General features: G+C 40.3%; 1 protein-coding gene across 1 annotated transcript in view; it reads right to left on the reverse strand.

Annotated features, from left to right (window-relative positions):
• Vps13b (vacuolar protein sorting 13 homolog B) overlaps positions 1–14,298 on the reverse strand; it is a 601,468-nt gene that overhangs the window by 173,612 nt on the left and 413,558 nt on the right. The window contains exon 35 of the mRNA XM_059247261.1: positions 6,767–6,904. Coding sequence (XP_059103244.1) covers positions 6,767–6,904 — 138 coding nt within the window. The remainder of the gene's footprint in view (positions 1–6,766; positions 6,905–14,298) is intronic.

Raw genomic sequence — 14,298 nt, forward strand, 5'->3', positions numbered from 1 at the left:
CCCATGGAATCACCTAAGCAGGGCTCAAAGGGGTTCAGGGAGACTTGAGGTAGTCATGGAACCTGCATGGGTCTGTGCAAGGTCCTTTGCATACATGTTATGGTTGTGTAGGAATGTAGCAAAGTCCCTGTATCCAGGGTAGACATTAGAACAAACAGCTGCTTTCTAGAAGTACTTTGACCATCCTTGAAGAATCCTTGTAAAAACAGTGACTGTTTTCTGGGAGTTGTCGAACTGTTTTGCTGAAGGGGCTGTGCAGCCATATCCCATGACTGGTCACAAGGCACCTCAGGCACACCTGAGGCTCTTGTACTACTGTGTACTGCACACAATCCATAATAAAGGACTAGAGTCAGGAGGGCATGTGATGCTCTCCTTCAGGAAGACATGCAAATTAGACTAAGGACCTTTTGTGTATCAATTAATAAATGCGCCTTTGTATGGATGTTGGGGGTTCAGTCCATCAGAGAGGCTGGACCTTCCTGCTGCCACAGAGACCTTGAAATTTCATCTTGGAGCACCTTCTTTCTTCAACCAACCCGTGCAACACAGAACACCCCAACAAATGTTCGTGTGGGGCTCCTAACAGTGGGAGCAGGAGTGTCTCTGAATTTTTCGCCTGTCCTTGGGACCTGTTCCCCCCTACTGGGTTGCCTTGTCCAGCCTTGATATGAGGGTTTATGCCTAGTCTTACTTACATCTTGTAATGCCATGTTTGACTGACATCCCTGGGAGGTCTGTTCTTTTCTGAAGGGAAGTGGAGGAGAAGTGGATCTGGAGGAGGGGAAATTGTGGTCGGGATGTAATGTATGAGAGAATAAAAAAAAGAAAAAGGATTATGAACAAGTAAAGGAAAGCAGATTATATACAATTTTATATATATATTGGGATGTTCTGTATGGCAAATGTGTTGCTCTTATTGGTCAATAAATAAAACACTGACTGGCCAGTGGCTAGGCAGGAAGTATAGGTGGGACTAACAGAGAGGAGAAAAGAAAGAACAGGAAGGCAGAAGGATTCACTGCCAGCTGCCGCCAGGACAAGCAGCATGTGAAGATGCCGGTAAGCCACGAGCCACATGGCAAGGTATAGATTTATAGAAATGGATTAATTTAAGCTGTAAGAACAGTTAGCAAGAAGCCTGCCACAGCCATACAGTTTGTAAGTAATATAAGTCTCTGTGTTTACTTGGTCGGGTCTGAGCGGCTGTGGGACTGGTGGGTGACAGAGATTTGTCCTGACTGTGGGCCAGGCAGGAAAACTCTAGCTACATATATATATATGTATATATATATATCGACACACACACACACACACACAGAGAGAGAGAGAGAGAGAGAGAGAGAGAGAGAGAGAGAGAGAGAGAGAGAGAGAGAGAGAGAAAAGCAATCCAAAACTAAAAAGGAATGAGAAAAACTGAAAACCAGATGAGAAAATGAATGAACATGTTATACAGGGAAGGAAGGACTCATCAAGAGGCTCCTTTAGAAGAACAGGCCTTAGTAGCCTTTTTAATTCACAGTCCAAGCCCAGCCTCAGTAGTTTCAACTACGATGTAACGTCTGATAGATGGAAAGAAAGGCAACCACTCAGAACCTGTGTTGGATATAATCTCATTACTTCAAAAATAGGATGAATGAGGCAGACTAATCATTATTTCATAATAAACCAGGAACGACTCAGGAACGATAGCCTATTTTGACACTTTTGTTCTCTGTGGTCATTTAAATGTCACTTGATGGCTAAAGTGACAGTGATTCAGAAATTTTTCTGCAAAAGATCAGTGGGAAAAAAAAATCCCAGGGAGCCACATGTCTTTACAAATGACCTGGAGTTAATTAGAAAAGGCTGCGTCCTTACCAGTTCTGCTCACACGTCAGCTCTGATTAAATTAAAAAGAAAAAGTCCTTTCACAGTTAAGAATGGCCATGGTTAGCAAAACTTTGAACTGGGCTCAAGTAAGCGCATTCCTACATTTATGTATGATGTCACAGTGAACACTCCACAGCTGAATTTGAGTTTTCAAGAAGTATGAGTGGCTTTTCAGTATAAGAAATATCTGATCTAACACTAATTTTTTTCTGTGTAGGCTAACTGTCCAGGGAACAGGTGGCCCTGCTTTCAATTACAGGGGCTAGCATGCCAGTGTGAGGCCTGGATTAGTTCACCTTCTCCCGGGGAATTTTCCTCGGTTGGGAATGGATTTATTATGGCTTCACACATGGACTAGAGCTCATGTCAGCTGAGGGCAGTGACACATCATATGATTCAAATTAACCTGCCGTGGACTGTTCCGCGGGGCTTAGATTGTGTATTAAAATGACGACATTTTAAAAACAGGTTGAAAGAAACCAGGATAGCTGAACTGCACTGGTTCCAATTTGTTCCAACTAATCTCTCACCTGTGGAAATACTGTTCCAGGGTTTGTGGTAGCTGCTGCTTTGTGGGCTTCTCCAAGCCACTGACCTCACTAATGGGCACTGTTTGCCTCTGAGGAAGGAGGTGAAACCGGGAGGGCTTTAGAGGAGCTTATGACATGGGGGTTATATATGTCAGCTGTCCAAGGTACTATGTAAAGAACACACACACACACACACACACACACACACACACACACACACACACACACACCAACAACTCAGGGTCATTTTTAGCAACTTAAATGCATTTGTGCTACCTTGTTGAGAGAAACTGAGCCTAGAAATGGATCTGAAAGGCTAAATCCGAGAGCAACTACATTCATATCCTTTGAGGGAACTTGAAGGGTAGGCACTTACAGTTTCCCTCTACATTTCATGATCCCAGTTTTTATTGTTACTGTAACCCAACCTAGAGAACAAGCAAAAAGGAAATAAAAATACACAGTTTAGAGATGTAACAGGAAGACATTCTTGGTAATGAATGATGTGCACACAGATTTTAAAAACTAATTGCTAAAAGATTTGAATGCTAACACCAATGCTGCCAATAAGATCAGAAGTGCCATTTGCTACCCTTTGGGTTATCTGTACTGTTTCTTTCAAAGCAGAGCAATGGCGGGAGGACAATCTGAACGGCGACAGGTGTTACCAGTCCTAGCACAAGGAACAGTCCTCTTACAGATCTACTACCTAACAACACTAACACAAAATAAAAAACAAATGGAAACCCTAGGAAGTTTTTTGAGTTGCTAATATGAACAACACAATATATTCTTTATATGTGAAAAGATTTTTAACATGCCTTGTGCTTCCCATTTAATTAATCCTACTTTTGCTACAGCTTTTGTGAAGTCTTAAATATAATGGAACAACGTGGCAAACCAGTAAGAGAAATGGAATAGTTCAGTGGATTACTATCTACAAGGTGCTGGAACTGATATTGTTTACTGTAAGAAAGATTTTGTCTCAGTTGTTAGGCTAGTGTTTTAGAAGACAGGTCACAGAGCTGACATACTATTCCACCTAATATTCCCTTAATACAAAATAAACAAATAAATGAATGTATTTTTGATAAAAATGTTTAGGGTTGGAAGAAGTTAAACAACGTTCAATGTTTTCATAATAAAATAAGCGTTCTAACCTCTGCTCCACTTCCTCCGTAGCACTCTCTCCTCTACCACAAATGTCTAGCCTGGCTCAACTGTGATTGGTGCCTTTGGAAAACTATCACTTATGAAGGGAAATAATGTGTGCTTACACACGAGTCTAAAAGGAATTTTAATAAGGCATATAAAAGTTCCCAGGCCGTAGCAAAGACACTACCAAGCTTGACAACTTGAGTTCTATCACTAAGGTCAAAACCAACTCCTGCATGTTGTCTGGTGACCCCCCAAGTGACCCACCAGACACTGTGTGGCACACACAGACACACAAATAAATGTAAAACAAAACAAAACAAAAACCACTTTGCTACAAATGGTATGTCTAGACTAGAAGCATTCACTTCACCTGCAGTGTAGTAGAAATAGACTTCAGCAACATACCCACTAAAACACCATTTGTAGAGATGCATCAGGTACAAATTCAAACTTAAGAAATACAGTTAGAGAATAATTACATTAATTAAATATCTTAAAAGTTTGAATTTCCAAATATATTTTTGCTAATTTAACTATGAAATCAGAAACGATATATATCCATTTCCAAATTTTGAAAGTACCTTAAGAAAAACATAAGTATAAATGCTTTAAAACCATTTGCTATGCTCATGTTTTTACTATGTTGTCATAGTAAATGCTAGAATTATGAACATGTAACTATTCACTCATACACTTCAAATAAATTTATCTGGTTGTCTTGCAAATACAGTGCTCAATTTATCACTGACTTAAAGATCCCACCCTTCTAACAAACAAATCAATAATCTGAAATGTAAGATAACTTCCTAGGCAAACTGAAAGACTGCCTTGTTGTGGGACATTTGTATACTGTGTGAAGATGTATTTGCTGTGATTGGTGTAATAAAAAGCAGAACAGCCAATAGATAAGCAGGAGGGATAGGCAGGATTGCCCAGGAGAGAAAGGAAGAGGAGGAGAATCTAGGTGCATGGCAGATGTCAGGAGATACAGAGAGGAAACAGGAGGTGAAAGATGAAAGGGAGGTAATGCCATGTGGTAGATTAATAAAAATATGGGTTAATTTAAGTTACAGGAGCTAGTGGGACAAGCCTAAGCTAAGGCTGAGCTTTCCTAATTAATAGTAAGTTTCTGTGTCATTACTTGGGAGCTGGCTGGTGAGACAGAGAAAGACTCATTCCATTGCCAACAAACAAACAAACAAACAAACAAACAAAAAACCCCCTAAGCCTAAATGAAAAGTAACAAGTAACTCCCAATTCCTGATTCTCCTCCAGCACCTGACTGCATGTTCCACTCTGTTCTACCATATTCAGTGTTACAGGGGAACATCCCTGTAATCGGGATACCCTGCAACTGATGGAGTGAGGGACGCATGCACCACAGGTCAACGGGAGATGGAGTGAGGGACGCATGCACCACAGGTCAATGGCAGATGGAGTGAGGGACGCATGCACCACAGGTCAATGGCAGATGGAGTGAGGGATGCATGCACCACAGGTCAACAGGAGATGGAGTGAGAGACACATGCACCACACGTCAACGGGAGATGGAGTGAGGGACGCATGCACCACACGTCAATGGCAGTGTTCTTTTCTTTCTCCTTAGTGGGATATAAATTGTTACTTTTCCCCTACAATTGATTATATCCAATATTTCTTATGCACTAGGAAGTGGGATCCACACTCTTCCAGTCCATCTGCCATCCCATTCCCTAAGATCACATGTGTATATTTGCTATGAATAGAACCAGTTCTTCCTTCCTTTCTTCCTTTCTTTTTTTTTTTTTTTTTTTTTTTTGGTTTTTTCGAGACAGGATTTCTCTGTGTAGTTTTGGTGCCTGTCCTGGATCTTGTTCTGTAGACCAGGCTGGCCTTGAACTCACAGAGATCCGCCTGGCTCTGCCTCCCCAAGTGCTGGGATTAAAGGCGTGCACCACCACTGCCCGGCTAGAACCAGCTCTTCCCACTAGCCCTGGAGACACATGCTGCAGAACCAGAGCAGTGAAGATCAGCACAGGCAGTCCCAGGTCTACTCAGCCCAGGCATCAGGACTGGCTTTTTTTTCCCTTTTAAGATAGGTTTTCTCTGTTAGCCTTGGCTATCCTGGAACTCCCTTTTTAGACCAGGCTGTCTCGAACTCAGAGATTCACTTGTCTCTGCCTCCTAAGTGCTGAGATTAAAGGCGTGCGCCACCATTGCTAGGCAGGACTGGTCTTCTTATCTGCCTACCATTATACAGAAATGACTGACAGGCCACAGCATACACATTCAGCATGGTCCACAAAGGGATAGTATCTCTCCTCAAAACTCCTACCTTTTAGTTGTTACTGGAGATTCTGGGACAGTCTAATGTCCCTGTTTTAAATTTCTTATGAAGAAACCAATATTCATTTGAGTACTAATACATTCGAAGTCCTTTAAGTATAACAAACACAAAACTAAATACAGTCAGTTCTAGTAAGCAAACAGTGAAGATCACACCAAGGAGGTGAAAACAGGAGGGGGAGATAAAGGGGAGCCTGTAAGAGGAGATAGGGAAGGAAACTCTGACCTAGCCATGCTAATCAGCATCATCTACACAAGGATCAACTCTTCAGAGTCACAGAAACCTACCGTTTGAACAGCTCATCTATCCCTGTGACATCAGCTAGTGTTCTTCATGTTCGTTCAGTCTTAAGTCTCCTTATTCATAGACTAGGAGAAGAGCAGTAACTGCCCCTTGGCTCTTTAGACCTATGTGAAGACTTGATATTAAGCTATCTATCTAAAACCAAATACTTACTGCCTCTCAAAACCCTTCTTTATGCATTTGAAATAAGTATGCTCGTCTATGCATGATCCCTTATAATATATGGAATCATGAAACTCATCCATCATACATACTATTTTCTTCATATGTAGTAAGAAAACTGAGGAACAGAAAATTGCATCAATTCCTTTAGAAGCACATGATTAAGAGAAAAAGCAGCAATAAAATACAAGGTTTCAGCTTCCAGGCAACTATGATTGACGGGTGGGAACCTCCTGCCAGTAAGGACGAAGGTGGTACTCAAATTCATGTTTGCTTTGGGATCTTTAGGATGGGCAGCCTAAAGAGAGCATACTTCTGGAAAACAAGCTAGTTATTCACTGTCCACTGACAGACCTGAGGTCGTTTGTCTATCTTCACACAGGAAATAAAGTATACTTGATTATGACTTCCATACCTGGTCCATTAAGAAAGTCTTTAATTTGTAGTGTAACAAGGGAAGGTGGAATCCCACTTTTACTGTCTGTTTCTCCAGGCACCGTCTGCAGCCACACAGTGTTATAGTCAAGGGCTTCTGGCAGGGTCTTCCCAGGATCTAAGGGACAAAATTGAAGAGAAACACACTGATCAAACCACAAACATCTCAGTTTGGTGCATGAATTTGGGTGGACAAATAAGATCAAAGTATGGCTAAACCATTTTATGTAAACTTCCGTATTTCCTTTATTTGCATACATATGGTGTGTATATATAAATATATATATGCATGTCTAAAACAGATAACTAAGTACACAAGGTAGGGATGATAACACCAGAACTAGACCAAAATAATTTCCCATTTTAAGTCACAGTGTCTGTGTGAAGGTAAAGACTGTACGCTGATGACTGGATCCTACTTGACACCGATTGCTGGAAACAAAGGGGAAATATGGCTTGTCAGCTTACAAAAGAGGCTCATACACGTTCAAAAGATGCAGTGGGTTGAACTACTTGGGGTTAATTTGATCTGTTTCAGAGTTTTCCGACAGCACAACCACTTTTCATGGCTAAGCTTTTGAAGTTGCTGTTGGTAGCCTTCCCCAAACCCATTTTCCCATGATGATAAAGTTTGGTCAGCCTTTTACTAGTTCTAATTATGACTACAACTTTAGACTCTATTTTGACATTTTCCATTTTATATGATGTATTTCAATTTTTTTCTGTTTAGCATTACATATCCTTTAGGAATATATTTTGGATACTGGTAATGCCAAAGAACTTGCTTTTAAAGACTTGGAAATGTATAGTTTTTTTTTTTTATTTAGATAGCTCTTTAAATAAAAATGACTGTTGTATGTTGCATATAATACAATAGGCTTTAAAAAGTCTTTTCAATATCCAGTTTTCCTTCAGTTTCACTACTGCTTTATTCTGTGTTTCAATGTCCTTTGAACGCCATTTTTATAGAGATGTTCTTGCCATAGAACCCATCTATCCCATTTTCAGCCTATCTGAAATGTGTTATTAAAGCATTATTTATTTTAGGCTTTATTGATTGGCTTGCTTTCAAGAATGGCATTTACATATAGTATACTATATTCAACATATGGTTATATAGTATTACTGTCATATGTGAACCGGGCATATAAATTCTGCCTTGGAATTTGTGTTTCTTGACCTTATCATGTGATCCTTATGAAAACTGGCACATATGAACCTTTATGTTATTTCAAAGAAAATCCTGAAAGCGATTGATTGTGACGTTCAATATATGTGGTAAAGATCAAACACTAAGCTAGTGCATGCTTCCCTTTTACGGCTGTTAAATTTAAAGCAGGGGAAATATGAAGAGTAGTCCCATTACACAGGAACAATACACTATTCTCTCTTTCAAATACAACAGTCATGTCTGGGGAAAGCATGGTAACTTCTTGTTGCTGGACTCAACTCAACTTGAGTTGACTCAACTCAGTGTGCAAGAGCTGTGTAACTTATCAGCATCTGAGCGTCTCTTCAAGGTATCACCTATCTACACATCATCAAAAGTGATCCCATCAAGTAAATACTTCCTGTTAGATCTATATAAGGAGACATTTTTCACCTGTACGAGGAAATAATCAAGCAGTAAATATGATGAGGATCTAACAGATTAAATGTAATGACAATCAATAGAAATCCATTAAATTAGTGCAGAAGCACTAACATGACGTATAGAACACTGGCAAGGAAGACTCACACAACTCACAGGAAGTACAATTTGCAGGAAGCTGGAAATTTATTGTACTTATAGCATCTAAAAACTACAGACCACTTTCTGTACTTTCTAGAGGTAAGGATTCTGAGCAGGCTGTGGGACCGTAACTACATTAACTGATACACATCAATCACAATCCAAACTAGAGAATATAAAGACTGACACTGACTAAGAAATCATGAAAAAAAAAAGTGTCTGGAAAGTAAGCAGACAGTATGGGTATCACTGAACAGAACCATTGAGAATGGTATAGAAACATTAATGGGTATCAGATCTCAGCATCATTAAATAGAAATCTTCACAGAACAAGCTGGACCAACACTAAGACAATCAGCAACACTTATTTTGGTGGTTTGGGAGGGGACATCAACTGTCCTCTAATACTGGAGGCCCTTCTGGAGATTTTTATATGTGTAATAATTGGAGATAGCAAACTAACTTTAGAAATTAGTCCCCCTGAATAGATACATGCATACATTCACACTTACTGAACATCTATTTCCCATTTTCCTACAGGGTTCCTTTTCTTACTGACTTCTAGGAACTGACTGTTTGCTCTTAGTATGCTAGATGTCTTTCAACTGCATTCTAATGCTCTGTGCCTGCAGACATCATTTAACAGATGTAGGAAAAAAGATATACTTTCAAAGACTTATTTTTAGGTAATTATGAATCTATTCCTAGTGTTTTGGGGAAACATGTTTTGCTTTTCTTCTTAAATTTTCACTATTTAATTCTTCAGGAGAGTACATAAGATAAACATGAAAATCTACTCACCTTTACTGTTCACCAGGGATATACAAGTTAAAATGAGGAATCAAATTTTCATTAATTGAAACAGATACAAGATCATTATGTTAAGTGTGGGTGGTAGAGAAGAAATGGTTATTCCCATACGTGGTAGATATGACTGAACATGCAGTGTTTCTGCATAGACAGGACAGAGACCAGATACCTTTTCATTAAAATTCTAAATATCCATGCCCTTGGAACCAGAAATGACATCTGCGAACCTCTACAGTTTTACAGAAACACATAGATTAATGTTCAAAGAAGTTGACTTCAGAATAATTTGAACCAATCAAAATTCAGGGAAAAAAATATCCACCTAAAGAAGAGAACAATAATTGTGACAGCACCGTGAACGCTGCGTGGACGGCTACGTCCTGACGACAAGAGCTCACGTCACCAGCACCGCGGCGAACGCTGCGTGGACGGCTACGTCCTGACCACAAGAGCTCACGTCACACTCTACTATAGAAGACCTCAACACACATTGTTTAGTTAATAAAACAGACAAAGCAGAAATCGGATTTAGTAAATACAAATATGACCCCCCTTCCACACACAAATATACATTTATTTATTCATTCATTCATTCATTTTTGAGACATGGTCATGGCTTGGATTGTCCAAGAACTATGTAGACCAGACTGATCTGATCCACACCTGTTCGTCCCCTGACTGCTGGGATTAAAGGCGGACACCACAACACCCGGCAATTTTTTTTTTTTTAAGTACTAGAACACCATTCTTGAGACAAGCTTAAGCACATGCTGATATATGGAACTGTAAGTTATTCAGGATGGAGGATAAAACAGGACTCTTAAAGAATTTAAGAAGGTAATAGGAATGGGAATGGAAAGCTAATTCTGAAAATGCGTCTGAGTGTTTTCCAGGTTGGTAAGGTGTTGTGCAGGTGCCTCATAGGACAGAAGTTGGAGGGTCTGGCCACCTTGAGCTCTGGCAAGAAATCAGTTCTGGGGCAATTACAGGGCTCTGACTAGGCGGGGAGACAGTAAACCAACTGGGAAGAATCGAAGCAGAGCCAGAACTAGGAATTAAGGCAACTACAAACGTCTAGGAAATCTAGCCAAGGAAACCAGCACTTGGAGGGCTACTTCTTAACCAAGTATTTGGATAACTGGGTTTAAAAGTGTATACAGACTTAAAAGGTTGACAGAATAACTGAACTTAGAAACATCCAAAATATGTGAGTTCAGAGCTGATGGTTACTGAATGCAGAACAGGACTTGTATGTTAATCTCTAGTTTACCCTACTTATAGGCAGTCCTGGTGGCTGCTGAAGCAGTGGTGGTAAAAAGGTGTGTGAGAATGCTCGAGGACTGTTTCACTTCCAATCTCACTTCCAACACCGCTGCATGCTCTAATGACCATACAATGAAAAAAGACGATGTCTGGACCTCCTGAGTGCTATCTTCAGTTTAATTTCTCCTAGGTATCATCATCAGGACCAGACAATGGGATGTGCACTATATATTCTTCCAGGCCCTATACCTGAGAAAGCCCAGATAAACTGACATTAAAGGAGTTTGTAAAGATTGTATACATGAAGTGACAGACAGCGACAGCTGTTTCATATTGGATGCTCCTCCAGGCTTTTCATATGTAGTAAGCACTTATTTATTAAGTACTGGAAGCTCTCAAAGAGGATAAACTGCTGGTGTGGATGAGTGCAGTTAACTTCTTGTTTCTAAGCCTAAGAAACGAGGGCAAGTTTTTTGTTTTTTGTTTTTTCTTTTTCTTAAATGAGAAACCAGGGGTGGGAAATGAGACAGAAAAAGTGATCAACTGCTCATAGCCATAAATTTTATTCAAGGTGAGAAAGTCAGGTCAGAGAGTTAGCGACAAGGTTGTAATACTTTCTTTTAGGAAGCCTTGCACAAGAAAATAATCTATCACACTAAAGTACCCAAAGAGAACAATCCAGAAAGCCTCCTTTCAGTGTCTATGGAAGTCTTTACAAAAGCTAATCCCAGGATAGTCAAAACCATGGCTTTCAGAAGGTTGATCATGGAGGCATATCTGCTGACAGATGGCTTTGCTCTACTTTGGAGAAACAGCCATTTCATTTAGCTGCTCGGGAATGCTTCCACTAAACCTGTGATAGTCATCTTGGAAAGTGCTGCTGTTATTTTTAATTCCTAACAGTCACAGTAAGTGTATCATTTGGATTGTACAAAATGCAACATAATTCAGAACAGACAATTCAAAATAGGTGCAGAGATAAATATCCAAAAGTTCTTTGAAATTTCCTATTTACCACAAAATGTTTGTCAAGCTCACATAAACAGTGAAATAATAATTAATAATAAGAATATTAATTATTCTTCTTTTTTCCACCAGAGGATGGAAGGTGTGTCTCTGTTATAAGAAGATGAATTTTTATTTAGGTACTAAAGGGAAACATATTTCCTTTTGCCGGAGATCTCAGTGTCGTTTCCTTCTTTGAGAGTGACATGGTAGTTACCAGATGATGAGGCCCAGGTACTGTCCAGTAGGTTCTTCTAAATGCTTATTCCCACAACAGAGACAAAAACACAATACTTACATTCATTTGTTCCCACCATAGAGACAAAAACGCATCCTTCCATTCATTTGTTTATTCAATCATTCATTCATGTGTGTGTGCTGGTAGAGGCAAGGCGGCACTGGACCCCACGAAACTGCAGTCACAGCTGCCTGACGTGGGCGCTAGAAACAGAACCCTGGTCCTCTGAAAGAGCAGCAAGCACTTTTAATAGATCAGCCATCTCTCCCAGCCCCCAGGACATTTTATGAGTAATGAATTTTGAATTTTAAAAAGCCAAGCACATAGAAATCTATTTACTTAAAAGTTACTATCTCTTATAGAAAGGTCTTCAAAACCAGTATAACTCTGTCCTCATCCTCACCTCTTGTACCTTAATGGTGCTTTCATCAGCGGCACCAATGCTCCAGAGGGAACTGGTTAAGTAATGCCAGAAAGAGAAATTCGTCTAGTAGTGATTTTCTCTGGCAGTTTCAGGCAACATATTTTGTTGTGATAGATACAAGTAACCAGAGCCACAAAAATGTTTTGATTACACTGGTACAATTTCTGTGATACCTGTATCAGTAATTTTCCTCCTTGCTGTGACAGAATACCTGTGGGAGCCCATTCTCGGGTTCCTCGTGGCTTTACCCAGCAGGTCTGCATAGAGGATGATTGGGACCACGGGCCTGAGTGCAGGTGTCTGAGATGGTCTGCACTTGGCTGTGCTGGGGGAGGAGGTCTTTTGCTCCACCCCTTGGCGTCTCTATAAAAACCCTGGGGCAGAGGCAGTCGGGGCCCGTTGGAATAGGTTCCAGGCCCTCTCGAGGCTATCCTTTATTTTCTATCTGTTTATCTCCGCGATATTCTCCGCAATAAATCCTTCTATCTAATATTTCCTGCTGCTCGCACTCAAGAAAACTCTGGGGAACTGTGGGGGTGGTTGGGTAAATGCCCCACAGAATGGCGCCCGAACAGGGACTAAAGAAAAAAGAAAAAGGGGACTAAAGAAAAAGGGGGGTCTAAAAAAAAAGGGGGGAACTAAAGACAAATGAACAGAGACTAAAGACAAAGTAATAGGGACTAAAGATAAAGGAAAATAATAGTTTTATTACAGAGTTTTTGGCGAAAGTGCTGAGTTCAGCCCTGCCAGTGGATGAGGCATGCCGGTGTTATGGAAAATATATATTTTTTATATATATATTTTTGAGAGGCAGGGGTTTTATCCTCGAGAGAAAAGGAAAACGGACTGGAAGGATGTCCGATGCTGCAGCGAAATTCTCTTCTGTCAAAAGTTTCTATCTTCTATCGCTTTCTCAATTTCTATCTGTGAAAAATAAGTATAAGGTATAGGGTAGTAATATAGTTTAGGAAAAACTTAGAAGTGTAAGATTGTGTAGGAAAAAATAAGTAAGGCAACTAGACAGAAAAACTTCAATTTTCTAACTTGGGGGCTCTGAATGCAAACTGGGGGAAAAAATCTTTCTTTGGGCTATTTGGGTAGTAAAAAAGCTCTTCTTCGAGCTTATGGGGAAGAAAAAGTTTCCTATGGAAGCTTTTGACCTGGGGCAGCTGAAATGCTAAGTCCAAGCGGCAGGAGAAAGTGATTTCTCCCTGAGGCAAAAATGGGGATGTAAAAAGCCAAAAAGTTTAAAGTTGGGAAGTTTTGGGAAAAGTTGCTCTTTCTCTTGGGGGGAAAAAACCTTTCTCTTAAAGCTTTTCTTGGAAAACTTGGGGGAAAAAAACTCTAAAAAGCCTTCATCTTTCTCAAAAGCTCTCAAACTTAAAAACTAAAGCCTTTAACTTTCTCAGAAGGACAAAAATTAGAATCACCTGAAGATATTAGTATGGGGACCACCTGTGATTAGCTCTAAGGGAAAACAACAAACCTCTGAAGACAGCAAAACCTAAGTTCTCTTTCAAGCTTTAAAAATCCTCCCTGCAAAGCAGGAGGCAGGGACAGGTTCCTAAAAACCTCTTCTAAGCTGTCTCTTCAAGCTAGTAAAAGACAGTGGGTCAGAGTACCCTGAGGGAAACGCTTGGGAGAGTGTGGGTAAAAAGCTACAGAGAGCCCAAAAGGGCGGGAAACTTTACCTGAGAAAAGCAAAAAAGCCAAGCTTTTCAGTTACAACCGAGCTGAGGCATCAAGGGTTTTGTTTCTGAGTGAGCGTTTCAGAACGAAAAGATGCTCCTAATCTTCCTAACACAAAGATCCCCTGAAGCAGTGCAAAATGTTAGCATTGTATCCTCACTTCTGACCAAAAATCCAGAGGCGACTGGCCAGCGTCTCTGAGTTGGAGTGCATTTCGGGGATACTAGGGTTCCTGCAGTTGTAAACTTCCTGGAGCACAGAGCTGAGGCAGGAAGGTGCAGAACCCAGGGGAAGATTGCCAATGAACAAAACTAAAGCCAGTGGGAACGGCACAGTTGTCCACTTTCCTAC

This window comes from Peromyscus eremicus, chromosome 20 (assembly GCF_949786415.1).
Source record: "Peromyscus eremicus chromosome 20, PerEre_H2_v1, whole genome shotgun sequence".
Classification (NCBI taxonomy): Eukaryota; Metazoa; Chordata; class Mammalia; order Rodentia; family Cricetidae; genus Peromyscus; species Peromyscus eremicus.